Source organism: Acomys minous (assembly GCF_964271855.1).
Source record: "Acomys minous genome assembly, chromosome: 15".
Lineage (NCBI taxonomy): Eukaryota > Metazoa > Chordata > Mammalia > Rodentia > Muridae > Acomys > Acomys minous.
The window spans coordinates 86,588,890-86,608,207 of record NC_140497.1 but is presented as its reverse complement, the minus strand read 5'-3'; the positions used below and the strand labels follow the sequence as shown (position 1 = coordinate 86,608,207).

General features: G+C 46.5%; 1 protein-coding gene across 1 annotated transcript in view; it reads right to left on the bottom strand.

Annotated features, from left to right (window-relative positions):
• Window positions 1-7,206: 7,206 nt before the first annotated feature.
• The window catches only part of LOC311585131 (uncharacterized protein C12orf56 homolog), a 52,526-nt gene continuing 40,414 nt past the window's right edge, over window positions 7,207-19,318 (bottom strand). Inside the window, exons 9-13 of the mRNA XM_084759997.1 lie at window positions 16,904-17,027; window positions 14,700-14,774; window positions 14,373-14,447; window positions 10,445-10,623; window positions 7,207-7,367 (exon numbers count right to left, since the gene is read on the bottom strand). Coding sequence (XP_084616123.1) covers window positions 7,241-7,367; window positions 10,445-10,623; window positions 14,373-14,447; window positions 14,700-14,774; window positions 16,904-17,027 — 580 coding nt within the window. The 3' untranslated portion in view covers window positions 7,207-7,240. The remainder of the gene's footprint in view (window positions 7,368-10,444; window positions 10,624-14,372; window positions 14,448-14,699; window positions 14,775-16,903; window positions 17,028-19,318) is intronic.

Here is a 19,318-nt window from a genome sequence, read left to right as displayed (position 1 = left end):
TTCTAAGCGCAGCAGCTGATTGTACCACACAGTGTGCTACCCAGACTGTTAGCTAACTTATGCTACCTTCCCCACAGGAAAAGCTGCAGATCCAATACACACACAGAAACACGGAGAACCACAGACAGTTCCTTCCAATAGTCAATCCACGTTCATCTCACAAGCGCAGAGCTCAGACTTCAAGGAAACACAGCAAAGAGAAGCCAGGCAGTGATGTCCTGCTACGAAGCGTTTGGGGGCGGCAGGAACATTCTCGAATTCTTTAGGAAATTTCTAGTTTCTTTTCCATATTTACCTCAGAACCTGTCTGCTCTGGAAATACACTAAATACAAAACAAGTGGTTTGGGATTTAGAGAAAGAAAATAAAACATGACCAGTTCTAGCTCAGTGGCAGCCAGCAGGCTTTCAATACTGTCACCAACTGTACTCTGCATGTTTGTGGATATATTCACAAGGATTTCTATGCTCAAAGTAGCATTTCCATGCAGTGAGATATGCAAAGTATGTTGGCAACTATAGGCACTTTAGGGTTTTTTGTAGTATAGTTAGACTTCAGTAAAGGCAAGAAACACTAACTATATCCTCTAACATAGTCAGTCAGTTCGGAACTTTGTAAATGCTGGTCGCTTTTTCAATTAGCCATTCAAATCAAAGGCCAGAGGCGAGTCCTTTATATGACTTCCTATTGTCTGGATCTTAAATCCCCAACAAAGGTTCATGTGTTTAAAGATTTGATCCCAACAGCTGATCATAGAGTGCTCAGCCGCAAATGGGAAATCTATATCACATGCCCATCTCCAGTAACCATCTTGGAAGAGGTGGGGTCAGATTGCAGGTCAGAGGTCAGGGAGGACTGGGGCACAGGACAGGACTGCTGACCTCATGACCTCTGGGCAGCTGTTGTTTTCTGCAGGCGACCTGCACAAACATCAAACCAGTCACCCTTCCAGCATGGAAGAGGGCGGGGCTCCTAAGCCCCACCCCTCTCTGAGAAGCTATTGACAGTTTACTGGGCCTAGTAGAGGGAGGACTCAGTTTTCTTTAAGGGTGTGGGGTGGCACCACAGCTGTGAGTCCATGAGCGGCACAAATTGTACTCAGTGGGTTGTAAAAACACACACACACACAACACTTGAGTTGTAATCTGAACAGATTCATTTTAAAAATTAAATTAAATTAAATTTAAAACACACAGAGAGAGAGAGAGAGACAGAGAGAGAGAGAGAGAGAGAGAGAGAGAGAGAGAGAGAGAGAGAGAGAACACACAGCTGTGGAGGTAGAGTGCATCTGGGAAGACTGGAGGGGATACGATCTAAGCACATTGTGTGCATGTATTACGGGACTTTTCCTCTTCCCTCCAGGTCTCAGTGGCAAATAGGGGTGGAAGTTGGTGTCCCCTTCCGTTTACCCATGCTGCGATTTTGTCTGGCTTAAGTTTGTATGTTATCTTGTGCACGCTATCACCATCTGTGTGTCCTGTTGAGTCCGGAAGATATTGTTTCCTTGGAGTCACCCACCACCTGACTCTTATAACCTTTTTTGCTTCCTATTCTGCACAGACACAGCCCCCTGAGCCTTGAGGGGAGGGGTTTGACAAAGACACGCCTTGGCTGAGCGCTCCAAGGTTTCTCACTGTCTGCACAGTGTCCAGTTATGGGTCTCTGCATTCGTTACCATCTACGGTAAGAAGCTTCTCTGACGAGGACTCACTGGTCTAGGGGGTAGATGCCACTAGAAATGTGTCACTAGAAAGGATTTTATTGTTATGTTCCTTTAGCAGAGTAATAATAGTAGGTCTTCACCTATAACCCATGACCATAGGGGTCAAGGATGGGTTCCATGGCTTGAGTAGACCTTAATATAAATACAATCAAAAAGTAGTTGGTTGCTCCTATGACATTAGTGCAACTATTACATTAGTGTATGTTTATAATTGTGATATCTTCTTGGTGGATTTTTTTTCCTTTAGTGACCACGTAAGTGCCCTTCTTTCTTTTGATTAGTTTTAGTCTGAAGTCTGTTTTGTTATATATTAAAATAATTATTCCTGATTACTTCTTGGTCCCATTTGCTTACAATACCCTTTCCATCTTTTCACCCTAAGATAGTTTCCGTCCTTGGTGATGAAGTATGTCCCCTGGAGGTGACAGAAAGATGGGTCCCGTTTTCTAATTTATTAGTCTGTCTTTTTACTGGGATGGGGGAATGAGACCATTAATATTATCGGGCAGTATTTATTAATTTCTGCTATTTTGTGTGGTGCTGGGTTTTTTCCCCCTTCATTGATGAACTTATCTGAGATTATTTATTCCTTATATCCTCTTGGGTGTATTTAACTCAAGTTTTCCTTCTAGTGCAGTGGGTCTCAACCTGTCGGTCATGACCTTTTGGGATTGAATATCAGATATTTACATTATGATTCATAACAGTAGCAAAATTACAGTTATGAAGTAGCAATGAAATAATGTAATGGCTGGGGGTCACCACAACACGAGGAACTGTATGAAAGGGTCGCAGTATTAGGAAGGTTGAGAACCACTGTCTACTGCCTTCTGTAGAGCTGGATTGGTGGACAAAAATTACTTAAATTTATATTATGAACTTTTTTCTCTTTCAGTTGTATTGATAGTTTTGTTGGCTATGGTAGTCTGGCCAGGCATGTGAACTTCTTGAGTTGATAGACCATCTATCTGGACCCTTCTGGACTTCAGAGTCACCAACGAAAAGTGCTTTTCTAAAGCCAAGTGGTGGTGGTGTACGCCTTTAATCCCAGCACTCTGGAGGCAGAGGCAGGTGGATCACTGAGTTCAAGGCCAGCCTGGTCTACAAAGTGAGTCCAGGACAGCCAAAGCTACACAGAGAAACCTTGTCTCGAAAAACCAAAATAAAAGTCTTTCTATATGACTTGGTGGGGTTTTGTTGTTGTTGCTGTTGTTTGTTTGTTTGTTTCAAGATAGGGTTTCTCTGTGTAGCCTTGGCTGTCCTGGACTCGCTGTGTAGACCAGGCTGGCCTTGAACTCACAGCGATTCGCCTGCCTCTGCCTCCCCGGGGCTGGGATTAAAGGCGTGCGCCATCACACCCGGCTTATCATTCTTTCTTTGTTATAAATATTTTGTGTTTTGATCATTATGTACCAGAGTTTCTTTTTCGTATCCAGCTGTTTTTGTGCCTCTTGTACCTGTAAAGGTATCTCCTTCTTCTGAGTTGTTGTTGCTGTTGTTGCAGAACATTTTCTGTCCCTTTGACCTGGTTTCTTCTCCTTCCGCTATACCTATTATTCTAAGGTTTGGCCTCTTCAGTGTCCCAGAATTACTTTTTTAAAAGGATTAATTTGTTTGTTTATTATGTATACAGTGCTCTGCCTGCATGTACACCCGCAGGCCAGAAGAGGGCACCAGATCACATTATAGATGGTTGTGAGCCACCATGTGGTTGCTGGGAATTGAATTCAGGACCTCTAGAAGAGCAGTCAATGCTCTTAACCATTCCAGCCCCATCCTGAATGTTTTGTGCCTGTTTTTTTGTTTTGTTTAACTTTTTCTTTAACTGATATCCATTTCTCCTACTTTTGTCTTCAAGACCGGAAATTCTCTCTTTCACTGCTTCCAACCTGTCCGCAAGGCTTACCTCTGAGCTTTCTGCCTGATTTCCTGAGTTCTTCATTTCCCAGGTCCACAGAGGGAAGTAGAGGTAAAGCCAGCTGTGCCCTGGATCCAGCCACACACGGTGCCAAGTCCAAAGGCACCGGCAATGGGCCAGGGGAACAGAACTGAGGAGGGGAGGGGGGCACTAGTAACATACTTGAGTCTTAGGTGAGCGAGGGTATGAGTGTGGCAGCTCTCTGAGGTCCCTGGTTGGGCAGTTCGGTGGGTCAAAGGGGACTCACAGAGGAACGGAAGTTGGCTAGGACAGCTGAGCAGGCAAGAAAGAACCATGGAGAACTCTGAGCCCACACCATGAGGCTGAGTGCGAGCGGGCACGATGGTTGGTGGTGCCCTGGGGGGCAGGAATCTAGATGACTTTCGCGCCCAGCTTCCTTCTGCAATGACCTGAAAAGCAATCTTCTTCCGTACTTAAGAGCAATGGGCAGTTCGCGGTGTCAACTGCATCTGGTAACTGACAGAGACAGGTGATGTAGTGATTGTTTTATGCGGAGAACACTAATGAGACCATCTAGTCTTGTCCTTCCAAACAAAGAGGACCAGAAAGACACAGACAAGCCCTAGAAAGAGGACCTGCTGTCTTGAAATCAAATAGCTTGGTATGAGAGTCAGAACGAGAAATAAGGGTCCTGAGTGAAGATTTCATGTCTTACTCCTCTTCTTCTTCTTCTTCTTCTTCTTCTTCTTCTTCTTCTTCTTCTTCTTCTTCTTTGCAAAAGTACAATACCTAAGCCTTTTTAAAAAAAAGATTTATTATTTATTATGTATACAGTGTTCTGTGTGCATGTAATGCCTGCACACCAGAAGAGAAAACCAGATTGCATTATAGATGGTCGTGAGCCACCATGTGGTTGCTGGGAATTGAACTCATGACTTTTGGAAGAGCAGCCACTGCTCTTTACCTCTGAGCCATCTCTCCAGCCCCCACCTAAGCCTTTTAAAAGTCATATAAACTCACAGAAACAAATGAAACCAATAATTTATTATAAATAGTCTGCAAGCAAAAATATGCTTATCAATGTATCAAAATATTATTTTGAAAGTAGCAGTATACCAGGTTTTTTCAAGCTAAACTCAGTACTGACTTTTTTTTTTTAAAGTCTTACAATGATTCCGCCTCTGCGTATTAAATACCATGCTAACAATAAAGCAAGCACGTAAGAACTCGTCAATGATGGGAACCTGCGATGCTGGCAAGTTAAGTCATTACCGGAACTGCAAGGATGGCCTGTGGGAAGCCCAGCAAAGCGAGGCGGCAGCGGCTGCCACTGCTGAGAGCAGGTGCACACAGCCTTGGTGCGTGCATCTGGGAGGTAGAATAAGGTTTCCTCCTTATCCACCTACAGCCTCTCAGAGCAGCAATTTGAAAAGGAGAGAAAGAGAGAGAGAGAGAGAGAGAGAGAGAGAGAGAGAGGGAGGGAGGGAAGGAGGGAGAGAGAGTACATTTTTAACACAATCTCATATTTAGAAGTCAATTTTTATTTTATTTTATTTTTTTTTATTTTTTATTTTTTGTGGTGCCAGGCATTGAACCCAGAGACTCCCACATGCTAGGCAAGTGCCTGACCATTTGAGCTGCACCCTCAACTAGAACAGATCTGTGTTTACATAGAATAATTACAAAGCTATGTAAGCATTAAGTGGAAGAAACAGCTTGGACAGTCAGTCACAAATCATACAAATGTTATGTTTAAAAATCACCGGAAAATAATTTATTTAAATATTGCTGGGCCCAGCTGTAGTTCCTCTGCCAGCCGGGGGCCAAGAAAGCTGGCCAGGGAGCGCTTTCTTCGGAGGTACTTTCTTCTGGTCCTTTTCAAGCCATGGAGCCCAGTCCTTGCGTTTCCGTTTCCGGAAGTCTGAACACAACAGTTCACACTGTTTTGGAACTACATTAGCTTAAGGCCACACAGTGTGATGGTGGCCTTTTTCTAAGTGGCCGTGAGAGCTCCGCGGTTCAAGCGGAGTCCTTCTTCCACGGGCGGCTCGAACTGGCCCACAGAGCGTGAGGCAGAGCAGAACACAGCTATTTCACTCACGGGAAAAAGTCCAGCCTGCTTTCCCGGCCATGTTCTGTGCAGCTGTGGCTTCTGTCCTGCCCGTTGCTGCCAGAATTCTTTAACGTTAGAGCATCTCCAGGTGGAGAGGAAGGTGTGTGCCGCTGCTGGGAACTTCCTTAAAGCTCACTGTGTAGTTTGTGCCTCCTATAACAATCTTGTGTGTGTGTTCCAGGGGCTTCCACGCTTACCGCGCCAACGGAACCCACAGGTGAGTCTGTTCTGCACTCTCAAGTCTCTCTACGACTCCGTGTCCTGCGTTCTTTTCCATAACTTTAAGAAACCTTTTGCTAGAGAGATGGGCCAGCGGTTAAGACCACTGGCCGCTCTTCCAGAGGACCTAGGTTCAGGTCCCAGCATCCACATGGCAGCCGACAGCCGTCGGTAACTCTGACACCTTCACACAGACATAGATGCAGGCAAAACACCAATGTACATAAAATAAAAGTAAATGGCATTTTAGAAAGAAAGAAAGAAAAGGGCAACCTTTCTTCCTGGATAGTACGCCACATTACAGATGTGAAGAAAGGTGGGGTAGCAGTTTTGCACGCCTTTAATCCCAGCACTGGGAGGCAAAAGCAGGCGCATCTCTGTAAGTTTGAGGCCAGCCTGGTCTACAAAGCAAGAGCAGGACAGCCAAGCTTACACAGAGAAACTCTGTCTCAAAACAAAACAAAAAACCAAATAAACAGATGTGAAGAGTTAGGCCTTGTTTGTGGCGCTTAGTGTTTTGTTCTTCTGTGCCGGAGACTGAAGGGGCAAAATTAATGCCATGTTCTGTATGAGAACTTGTCCTGGAGGTGACCCTTCTCCCTGCCAGCAGTCTCCAGAAACTCCACCGGAGTGGTGACATACAATTAGCTTCCAATGTTCCTCTGAGATTTAAAAAAAAAAAAAAACCTTCCCCTCCAGACTCAGTCTCTACCCAACTAGTCAAAAGATCGACATTCCTGTGACCCACAACCACCGCTCATGGTTTTTTCCCTTTATGAACCCATTGCCTTTGAAGCTCTAGGTCACTCTGCTATCCTGCTCCATCAGGGAGGACTGTGACCTGAGGCTCCAGCCTGTAAACCCTGTGTACATTGTATCCAGTCCTGGTGGTCATTTCTGGGTTCTCATGATCTGGGCCATCTCAGTGTTACAAGGCGGAAACGACGGTTCTATAGCCGCTAGGCAAGGGCTCCACCACCGAGCTTTCAGCCTAGGCATGGTTACTTAAAAATTAATATCCCTGCCCCGCCAGAGCCAGGCATGGTGGTGAATGTCTTTAATCCCTGCACTTGGGAGGCAGAGACAGGTAGATCTCTGGTCTACAAAGCAAGTTCAAAACAAAACAAAACGAAAAAACCTGTCGCAAAAAACAAAAACAAAACTAGAAAAATCAAAACCTCCTAAAGAGATATTAATGAACATTAAACTAAAATCTCAACAAGATTCAGCAAGAGCTAAAGATTAAATAAGTCAAAAGGCTGTTTCTCATGAATATTGACCAGTGAATACTTTATATTTTATCTCTGCTAACATTTTGCACACTGTTTCTGTTCCATCAGTTGTAGAACTTCATGACAGAGCTGAGTGGTGGGCTCGGTAATTGGGTAGCATGCCGGGAGCCTCTTTTCCAAAGCTGCCAGGTGAATAAAGTACCTGCAAATCAGACAGAGAAGCCAAACGCCTTTAAAAAATGAGAATTTTCACATTGGCTTAACCAGTATGTTCACACTCACTATATACAATGTTGGGGCTCGCGGGAGCCTGAGCCACTGAGACTCAGCCTTTTCAGACTTCCAACTTCCAGCAACCAGGACCCTGCTGTGTGCGCATTTCAGCATGCTGAGGTAGTTTACCTGAGAAAGGATTTTTTTTTCCCCCAGAGCTACAGCCTTAGTTCTTGCAGTAACTGGTCTTGTTCAGAAACTAATCCAGAAGAGGACAAGATGAGGCTCGCTCGAACCTGATTCCCGACACTAAGGCCCAGCCAGATGCGCGGCCCGAAGGCCTCTGTCCCTTCAAGGCCAGGTGTCAAGGAGCCTCCGCCCGGGGTGGCCGCTGAGGACCGAGGCCGCGCGGGGTCACAGGGCGCCCCGGAGAAGAGCAGGCAGGACTGCTGCAATCCGGCCTCCGCTACCTCGGTGGGGGGGGGGGGGCTCAGTCCAGCCACCCCCACCCCGGGCCACTGAGACGAGGGCAGTGGAGAAGTAGCCCGGGCAGCCTCTGCTCAGCGCCCAGGCCGCAGCTGCGCTCCCCGTTAAAGTAATTTTTAATAGTGGATCTACCACCCAGGCAGTAACCAGGACAGGATAGGCTGTCTTCACCCAAGTGTGAGCCGAGGATTCTGACCGTGGGTTACTCAGTGCACATCGAGGAATGCATGTGGGGGAGGGACAAACTGAGATCACACAACCTGACCAGTCACAAGGAAAGAGTAGGGCTTAGCTCCCATGGCCTCTGCATAACGATCCCGACAGCCTTCAACCAGGCCTTTGTGTAGCATCAAAGAATGGTTCTCAGCCCTGAGTGAATACCAGAATCACTTTGGGGGGGAAGCTTTTAAAAACTGTCACTGCCCAAACCGTGCCCCAGGCAAACCGAAACAGAAGGACTACACCTGGATCAGTGTTGCCAATAACTACTCAGGTGATTTTAATGCAAAGTAAGTTGAAAAGCACTGGTTTAAAACAAGAACTACAAGCCTGAATGTCCATCCACAAGAAATATAATAAGCTCATGAAGTGGGGAGAGTAAGTGGGACAGAGATGGCAGCCACAGGGCACACAGTCTCCCTGAGAGGGCCCCTCTGGGAGTTCCAGAGAGCTATTCCTAGGCAAGAGTATGGCACCACTTTCGCCAGCTGTCTTGATTGTTTTTTATAAAGTCTATAACTAGGTCTTTCATAATTAGGTTAGGCATGATGGTGCATGCCTGTAATTACAGCACTCATGCTAAAGCAAGAGCATTGCCAAGAGTTCAAAGCCAGCTTAAGCTACATAGTGTGTTCCAGACCAGCCTGAGCTACACTGCAATACCTTGTCTCAAAATGGAAAAACAGGCATGTGTGTGTGTGTGTGTGTGTGTGTGTGTGTGTGTATGTGTGGTGTGTGTGTGTGTGTGGTGTGTGGTGTGTGTGTGTGTGGTGTGTGTGTGAGTGTGTGTGTGTGTGTGGTGTGTGGTGTGTGTATGTGTGGTGTGTGGTGTGTGTGTGTGTATGTGTGTGTGTGGTGTGTGTGTGTGTGTGTGTGGTGTGTGGTGTGTGTGTGTGGTGTGTGTGTGGGGGGGGTGTGTGTATGTGTGTGTGGTGTGTGTGGTGTGTGTGTGTGGTGTGTGTGTGTGGTGTGTGGTGTATGTGTGTATGGTGTGGTGTGTGTGTGTGTGTGCGCGTGTGTGTGTGTGTATGTGTGTGTGTGTGTGTGGTGTGTGTGTGTGTGTGTGTGTGTGTGTGGTGTGTGTGTGTGTGTATGTGTGTGTGTGTGTGTGGTGTGTGTGTGTGTGTGTGTGTGTGTGTGTGTGTGTGGTGTGTGTGTGTGTGTGTGTATGTGTTGGGGGGCGTCATACTATTCATGCTACAACATGCTAAACCTTGGGAACATGCTACATGAAAGATCTGGGACAAACAGTCGTTTATTGATGACTGTCTAGAAGACAGCATAGGTAAGTGGCTGCCAACAGCTGGTGAGAAGGGAAAGAATGAAATACGGCTGCTTACCGGGGACTGGGTTTCCTTTACATAATGACAATGTTCTGCAGTTCAATAATTACAGTTGCAAAATATTGTGAAGTGTATTCAAAGCTTCCAAATTACATGCTCTAGAGGGGCAAATTTCACGCTATGTCAGTTTTTCCTAATGAAAAGGCAAAGGGAGTTAGAGAGGAGGAGTTGGGGTGGTGATGGTGCTGGGGCTGATTTGTGGGATCCACTTGGAGCCAAATCAATCCTTTTATGGTATTCAGAATGGACGCTCTGGTGCAAGGCCACATGCAGGAAGCGGAATCCACGCAGAGGGCTGACTTTATCCCTTTTGAATCCGGCATAAAGCTATAATGTATGCCCTCACATCTTTTGATGTCTCCCTCGGAACCAATGGTGAAGCCACGCTCGCTGGGCCCATCTCACTTAAGGCCAAAACTATCTTAGTTTTTCTTTAGTGTGCGTTAGTTCAGGCTGTCCTGCTGTGTGCCCTGGGCTTTGCAAGCCTTTAAAATAGGAGCAGAACCCTTGAGGGGCAGGAGAGCAGGCAGCCTGAGGAAACCAACCCTGCTCACTGCTGCTTCTGACTGTCCTGTTAGAGTGCCAAAGGACTGGGTAACTGAGACAAACAGCAAGCAACTCCCTGGATGTGCTTGCTAACTGTTCCCCTCTACTGGTTGATCCCCCCACAAAGCATGCACACAAATGTCTGACTTAGACTCACAGTTCGTCATTTATCATCCCCTTCACCAGGGGCTGTTAACTCGAAAATAAATCATTACACTTCTGTGCAAACGTAGGCTGCACACAGGAAAGCCAATGAGTGACAGACGGCTTCTGGGCCGGGAACGCGCCTCAGATGGTAGTGATTTTTCAGAACTGTCCCAAATGTCACCTTACCTGTGATCAAATAAAAGTACTGCTCAAGACAAAAGTGGACTTTTCCACCACCATTTAAGCTAAACATCAGGTCCTGTCCGTAAGTCTCCGTGAAGATGGACGGTGCGCGCTTTGATTCGACGCGCTCCCTTTTCCTTACCTGAACTCCTCACTGTGGTCGTTCCTAATGTACTCGGCCAGAGCCTTGCTGTACTGCAGGCAGCTCTTGAGGATGTAAAATTGCTGGTACAACAGAACTGCCTGGCAGGGGGTCAGCAGCTGGAGCGAGGCTGAAAGCCCCTTCACCACTTGTTTCACAACGCTGGCCACAAAAGCCATCTAGAAGAGGACAGTGCAGTTACGTGTGGGCAGGGTGCCACCCACTTCAGCTGTTACCCTCAGTTACCATCCTAGGCTGATGCCTCTGGCACCCTGACTCCAATGCTGGCGGACTGTTTCTCTCTGAAGTGCTACTCAGCACCAGATCACAAGCCAACCAGTGATTATAATTTTCATTTCTTTAGCACCTTGAGGTTTCTGGTTTGGGTTTATTATTTTTTTAAATTACATTTTAAATTATCCGGGTGCATGTCATGCACGCACGCCACGGAGTACATGTGGAAGCCAGTGGACCGCTCACTTAAGTCACATCTCTCCTTGTACACAAGAGCCCCAGGGATGGAGTTTAGGTTGTCAGGCTTTGGCAGGAGGCACTTGGCACCTGTTGAGCCGTCGCTTCCACTCACAGCACCTTCGTTCTACCAGGTAAGGTAAGCAGGGCGAATAGGTGCACTCAACCATCGGACCCCCTCAACTGTTTCCTTTATTGCGAATTTCTCTCACGTGGTCTACTTTTACCCCTGCTGTTTAGAGCCGGGTTAACGCCTTTCGTGTGTCAGTGTTCCCTTGCCTCGGGCCACCTTTCATCCTGACAGGTTTCAGGGTCACAGAGTAGCCTCATACTTAACGAAGGCGATGCTTCTCAACCTTCCTAAGTTGTGGTGGCCCCCAACCATAACATTATTTCCGTTGCTACCTCATAATTATAATTTTGCTACTGTTATGAATCATAATATAAACATCTGTGTTTTCCAATAGTCTTAGGCCACCCTGTGAAAGAAAGGGGTCCTGTGACCAAAGCGGGTGGCGTGTGATTGACAACCACTGCTAAGGCCCTAGCTCTAAAAGCTGATTAAGGAACTTCCTGGTGTCTGAGGTCCTTAGGACGCTGGCCTTTCACCCAGGTGATGGAGCCTATGGACACCGCAGAAAACGTGTAGGAGTCTTTCAGGCTGCACAGACAAATATAAGTAAGTAAAGCTGATGGCACTCCTCGAGGGAATCTGAGGCTGGCTGAGCTCTGTGCACGGCAGAAGGAGCCAGCACAGTGGGCTTAATCTCTGTTGTGCAGAAGGCTGTTCTATTGATAAGGGTACACCGTGCTCCAGCCAGCTTTCCATAAATGTGTCTGTCATGAGGCTCTGACGAGAGAATTCTTCAGGACAGACTCCACATCGTCACTCTGGAAAAGCAGTTCACAGCTGGGAACCACCAGTGGTCAACAGGGCAGACGCTCACACGTGGAAAGAGATGGCATTAGCTCATGCCAGGTACCCCACTCACTTCCTTATCTGTGTGTGCACCCCATTTACGACCTCTGTGTGTGTGTGTGTGTGTGTGTGTGTGTGTGTGCATGTGCACATATGTGTGCGTGGGTGTGCAGGTCACTACCCACGTGTGGGATTCAGAAGACAACTTGGGGACATTCTTCTCTTCTACAACCTCATAGGGTTCAGGGAACAAGCTCAGGTCCTCAGTCTTGTCAACAGTCACCTCTTCCTACTGGGCCATCTCACCAGCCCCAAACGCTGCCCTTTGAAGAAACGTCTAGTAAAACATATGTTGGCTAGTTGAATGCATGAAGGAGTAGAGGGAAACTAAGCCTGGGGAAGTGGCAAGAGATTGAGGGATGAAGGCATCACAGATATTAGTCAATAGCTATTCTGAGCATCCAGCATGCTAGACCTGCCCCTGTTCTCTCGCGGTTGCAGTTTATATGGAGGAAAAGTCATGACAGACTAGATCTATAGAGACCTGCCAGTGCTCGCTATCGTTTGCTCACACTGTACATCCCTTACAGGTCAGTAGGGGGCCCTGTTCATCATCACGCAGGAGGACCAAGTTCCAACCGAAAACATGAGCCTAAGGGAAGCATGCTCACACAACCTCTGCACAGAAGAGAGAAGTCTAATCCTACCACGCACCTTGTTGAAAGTGTGCCAGGATACACAGGCCGCTGACAGCTGCCATAGGACAGAACCACACGACAACAGAAGCCACTGCAAACTGCAACAGTGACAAGCTCAAAGGGAGGAAGATGGCACTCTACAGTGTACTACGTGACTGTGATGGGGAGGTGTGACCCTGTAAGAAGGTCAGAGAATCGTCTTCTGCCTTCCTGCTCCAGGAATTGGCACTGGGGCCGCTCAGATGAGGGGGGTTAGCTAGGTGGGAAAGGAGGGAGGAGTATTTCAGACACAGATTGCTATGGCTTATGTTTTCATGTGTCAGAAACTTAAACCCCAGAGTGAAGGCGATAGCGGGTGAGGGTTCATAAGAGATTATTAAATCATGGGCACTTGCCCTCATGAACAGAATAATGAGGCCAGGCATGGTGGCGCACACCTATAATCCCAGCACTCGGGAGGCAGATACAGGTGGATCGCTGTGAGTTCAAGGCCAGCCTGGCCTACAAAGCGAGTCTAATATAGTTAAGGCTACACAGAGAACCCCTGTCTCAAAAAAACAACAAAACAAAACAAACAAACAAAAAAGAACGAAATAGTGTATTTAGGCTCATGGAGAGACTCTGTTATTCCAACACCAGGTTTGTCATAAAAGTGAGTTTTGGCTAAGCAACAACAACAACAACAACAAAAAAAAAAACAAACGGACTGAGGCAGGAGGATTGTGAGGCGGAGGCCAGCCTCAGAAAATAGTGAGCTGCTTCACGAATACCAAAATGACTTTGTCTCACGCCCCACGTATGCTCTTTTTGCCTTTGGCCTCCAGTCATGGGAGGACACAGCAAGATCCTCATGAGACACAGTTCTTCCATCTTGGACTTAAGCAGCCTCCAAAACCAGGAGCCAAATAAAACCCTGCCCTTTATAAATTACCCAGCCTACGACACTGTTACAATATAACACACGAAGAGCAACACAGGAAAAGACCCTGCAGAGGAGCCAGCGTGGGAAGAGGGGCTGGACATTGAGTTGAGAGATGCACTTCACCGGGCAGGCGAAGGAGGGACCAGAAGAGGCAGCAAAGCTATAAGATGCTCAGCCCTGCGGGCCTACAAAGGAGGCTGTCCTCGATGCAAAAAGAAAAGCTAATAGCAAGGAATTGCAATCACATTTTTGTTTTAAATAGCTCCCTCTGGCTATGACCTAGTAGAATGACAAGACACGGACCATGTAGATGTGAATCATATTTTAAGACATCAGGGTTGGGTCGGAGGTGGGTGGTGGCTGTAGGGGCAGAGTGGGCAGGCAATTCCAAGTGTTCTGTTCTACTTATGGCAAATGGCAGTCCTTTTACTTGAATTACAAGCCAATAACTTAACATTTTGCTTGCTACATAAACCTCCAAATTTTTAAAAATAAAATAACATTACTCCCTCCCTCTCTCTTTAATTCTCTCTCCCTCTCTCTCTCTCTCCTCTCTCTCTTTTTCTTTCTTTCTTTTTTTTTTTTTTGTTTTGTTTTGTTTTGTTTTTCAAGACAGTGTTTCTCTGTGTAGGCTTGGCCATCCTGCACTTGCTTTGTAGACCAGGCTAGCCTCAAACTCACAGCGATCCACCTGCCTCTGCCTCCCAAGTGCTGGGGTTAAAGGCGTGCGCCACCACGCTCCAGCTTAAAATAATGTTACTCTTAAGCCAAAATTTTAATGCTTTTAATTCCGGTCTCAAATATAATACTGTTTTCTTTTCATTAAGTGATAAAATCATCAGGTTTATAATTTGCTTCTGCTTTGTAGACTAAGTAACTCCTAAGACGGTGCAGGGTCTTTTCCTTCTCAATACTCACTATGGGAGGGCAGCTCTGTAGAAATGACATCATCCAGCTAATAGCAAACTTTGTGGACCCCAATCCAAGATTTCCCTAGAAACGCAAGGAAACAAGTTATAGTCATGAAGCAAAGGCATGGAATCTAAAAGAATTCTCACTCCCAAATATGTTTTTTTATCCTAACCAATCAAACCCTGAAAGTCGGTATCTGTAGAAAAGCACAGAAGGGCAGAGATGGTATCCCCGAAATCAACCCGTTTTAGAGAGCATCTCCAGTACAAGGGCTGTACACTGCCAAGCATAGCAATACCCGATTTAGAGTTATAATAAAAGCATGCGCTGCACCTGCTGGAAGACAAGAAGAACCTCGTAGAGCAGCGCTGTAGCGGTGTCGGTGTACTCCAGGATGAGCTTCTGTAACTACAATGGTCAATGAGTCAGGACACTGCCATAGGCTGGGCCAGAAAAGTCATTTCCCTGTAGACACTTGGGACAGGATTTCTGGTTAAAATTTTCACGTGGGACGTCCACTTTCCCATTGCACGTGCCTCAGTCATGCTCAGGAAGGTGGCTTTCGTGCTGGGCTGGTTGTCTCAGATTTGTAATTCCACATGCTCTAGAGCGTGAAGCAGGGAGATCACAAGTTCAAGGCCCGTTTGGGCAACTTAGTGAGACCCCTGTCTCAAAACAAGAGAGCTGGGGAATGTAGCGTACTGGGGTGCAGTCCATCTCCAGTACCACCGAAAGCAAAGAGACAACACATTTAACAATGTCTCGTAATGTGGATTCAGAAAAGACACAATGGCCCAGAGAAATATATGACAGTTCTGCACAGCGGGGCCCACTCCATCAGTCATACGGGCATCTTTACTTCAGGAAGGTGGGAATATGGCCTGGCGGTGATAGCAGTGGCGCACACCTTTAATCCCAGAACTCAGGAGGCAGAGGCAGGTGGATCTCTGAGTTTAAGGCCAGCGCGGTGTTCAGAGTGAATTCCAGGACAGTCAGGGCTATTAAACAGGAAAACCTTGTCTTGAAAAAAAAAAAAAAGGAGGGTGGTAAACATGCTTTTTGTTGTTGTTGTTTGTTTATTTGTTTTCGTTTTTTGAGACAGGGTTTCCCTGTGTGGCCTTGGCTGTCCTGGACTTACTTTGTAGACCAGGCTGGCCAGTGATCCGCCAGCCTCTGCTTCCCTAGTGCTGGGATTACAGGTGTGCGCCACCACGCCCAGCGGTAAACCTGCTTTTCGAGCTGAGATGGAAGACTCTCTGGAGACCCTAGGCTTGTGCCCAGCTTGAGCTTCTGTTCTCTCTGTGGTTTGAATAAATATGGGGCTGAGAGACCTCTCTAAGATCACAGGACCTACAGGCAGTTGACAGGGCCCAGAAGCCACTCTGGGCATGAACAGTGCCCGTGGACATGCAGCAGGCCTAGACCTGGCCCTCCCACACAGCGCAGGGTGAACCCCAGCCTCTCCCTTCCTCTTATACCTGGTGACCAAAATATGTATTGCCCAGTGCAAAAGATCCCAATGTCTTGGAGACATGAAACCGATTGCCCATCCATTTTGCCCACCAGATGTTTTCATGGGGATTCACAAAACCCAAAACCAAGCTCAGCGCTTCCGCTTTTGAGCCCAGTTGTCTCGCTGTGGTTCACATCTGACTCTGAGGCCAGAGTCTAACAGTGAGTGGTCTTCTGGTCTCCACACGTCATCTTAACATCAGCTCAAACTCCCCAGCTATTCTGGAGTCTACCCTCTTCGTGACTTAACATCTCTCTTCCTCTTTGTGTATTCATTCAATAAATAAGCATCAGACACTGTGACTGATGTTCGAGACTCTGTCTATCCTCACGGAAGAGCACCTAGCCTACTTAAATAGGCACCAACCTAGATATTGAGTAAGTAAATGCATAGTTATGAACTGAGCCAAAGGCCCAAAAGAAAAGCATAGGAAGCTGTAGTGGTTGGTCCAGAGCAACCATGTACTCCAACGTTGATTGCTTGCACCCCTGGCCCCAAGAGTCTTTCTGCTCCAATTCTCACGGAACCAAAGTGATGCTGTGTAACTTTGTCTCCAAATTATCCCTGATTGGTCGATTTAAAAGACCTACACCTGGGGCAGGGCAGAAGAGAGGTGAGTGGAGCTAAGGCTTGAGGGCTGGGAGGACAGGAGGATCAAAGGAGAAAGAGGGAGAGGAGAGAGACAGGAAGGGAAGAAGAAGAAAGCAGAGCGCCATGGGTTAGCGTAAAGAAAAACCACGTGGCTAGGAGGACCTTGCTCTGAGGATGAGGAGAAGGAGAGAAGCAGCCCAGATGGAAAACATGTGTAAGTCTTTATGGGAATGAGCCCAGACAGAAATTATTATTAGTAGTAGTATCAGTATTAGTATTATTAGTTATATTCTATTAATATTATTAAATTATTATTATTATTATTATTATTATTATTATTATTATTATTATTATAGCAAATGGCATGCGATGTGGGGCTGGGAGGTGTCAAGACAGCTTAGAGCATTAGTTCTGCCCCAAGTTCTCATCTCACCTGAGCATCAAAAGATGCTTCCACTGCAGTTGAATCAGCCACCAGCTGGGCATCAGACATGGAGCAGGACTCTGGAACCTTAGGCTTGCTAATTAAAATTACTAAAAGAGTAAACAACGTTCCCCTGAAAAATAAATAAAAGGCCATTAATGGGCAAAGCCTTTAAAAGGAAAGCAGTGCAGGAGTCAGACTTACCAACACTTCTTAACTGAGTCTTTGGACCGTTAGACAAACAGGTGAGTATCTTGAAATGAGAAGTTTGTGGTTTGTTTGTTTGCTTGCTTGCTTGTTTTTGAAGAACTTAAATGAAAATGCAGGGTTTTTGTTTGTTGTTTGTTTTTTTTGTTTTTTTGTTTTGAGCTGAGGGAAAGTGTAGTTCCAGGAGTACACTAGCCCAGAAAGCTCAGCAGGGTAGGATTTAAGGAAGGCTGTGGTGGCACTAAGTCAAGCGATAGTCCCAAAGTATGTTTATGGGTTATTAATTCTAAGCCATGGTATAGTCAAAATAGATGCTACAGGGCTGGAGAGATGGCTCAGTGGTTAAGAGCACTGACTGCTCTTCCAAAGGTCCTGAGTTCAATTTCCAGCAACCACATGGTGGCTCACAACCATCTGTAATGAGATCTGGTGCCCTCTTCTGGCCTGCAGGTGTACATGCAGGCAAAACATTGTATACATAATAAAGAAATCTTAAAAAAAAAAAAAAAAAATAGATGCTACAGCCGTAGGAAGCAACTGGTTAAGCTACGGTCGTTAGAAGTGTAAATACAGTAACAAGTCAGAAACAGAAAAAGAAATGAGAACGAAGAGAGGAAGCAGAAGTGTTGGCAAGGATGCAGGGAAGGGGTGAGCAGAGAGTGACGTAGAAGCCGGAGACGGCAGAGAACCGACAATAGACAAGATGGAGGCAGGGTAGGGTGTTCGATGACTAAAAGGCTGGTGGTGTCCAGACCGTCTTAAGCAGTGCGTCTCTGCACTGCACACAGTTTCATGGTACACACATTAAACATAGTCCAAATATCTCATCATTTTAAAATACTGATTACTGGGGCCAGAGGGACGGCTCAGTGGTTAAGAGCACGGACTGTTCATGCACAGTCCAGGTTTGATTGCCAGCATCCATGTGGTGGCTCACACCATCTGTGACCCCAATTCCAGGGGGATCTAACGCTCTCTTCTGGCCTCCCAGGTCACCTAAACTCATGTATACTGACCAATCACATACACAAAATTAAATCCTTAAAAATATTTGGAAATACTGACTACTGGGTATCTTCTCCACAAGACTTCTCAGAAGCGTTGCTATGCCAATGTATAGCACTCATCTCTGGGACAATGAAGCGGTACTACATAGTAGTTCTTTTTAAATTAAAAAATAAAAACAATTACATATTTCTGACCTTTTGATAATTCAGATGCATTGCCTCATACACTTACTATATTTTGTGGTGTACATGTGTGTCTATGTGTGTCTGTGAGGCCAGAGGTCAACCCTGGGCTTTGTTCTGCCAAAACCATACCCTTCATTTTTAAAAAAGATTTATTATTTATTATCATGTATACAGTGCTCTGCCTGCATGTACACTTGCATGCCAGAGGAGGGCATTAGATCACACGGTAGATGGTTGTGAGGCACCATGTGGTTGCTGGGAATTGAACTCAGGACCTCTGGAGGAGTAGTCAGTGCCCTTAACCTCTGAGCCATCTCTCCAGCGCCCCCCTTCGTTTTTTTGAGGCAGAGTCTCTCACTGGCATGTGGGTCGACCAATCAGGCTCTTCTGACCAGCAATTCTCAGCCTCCCTAGCGATGGTATTACAAGCACAGGCTATCATGCCCGGCTTTTGACATGGCTGCTGGGGACCAAACTCGGGTCCTCATACTTAAACGGCAACGCTGCACTCCCTGAGCCGTGAGGAGCAGAGGAAGTCTCGAGTGGCTGTGTAATGAGCGCATGACGTCCTGACTGAGTGTGTGCTGTTGACATGGGCGTGGCCCTGTTGAGGACCAACGCCTCAGAACCATGGAAAACTGGGAAAGCCTCCCCTCCCCACCCTCCAAGTCAGCCTCAGAGGGATGGCAAAGCCACCCCATCATCCAAGTGGGAATGTTGGCAGTGCATGCAAAAACAAACAAACAAACAAACACTAGCAACCTCAGCTTCCTCCTCTGGGTTGTTTACAGCTTGAGATGGCTGTCTACAAAGAATAGCTCATTCTGTCGCTCCCCTGGGCTGACTCCGCCCCCTGGGCTGACTCCGCCCCCTGGGCCACACATAATGACTTGATAATGGTTCTGGGTGGTTATGCAAAGTAGATGTCCTCCATCAGAACAAGCACAACCCATCTTGTAATGATTAAAAATGAGATGACAAGCAACAGATATGATATGGAGAAGTTTATTATATGAGTGTGGGA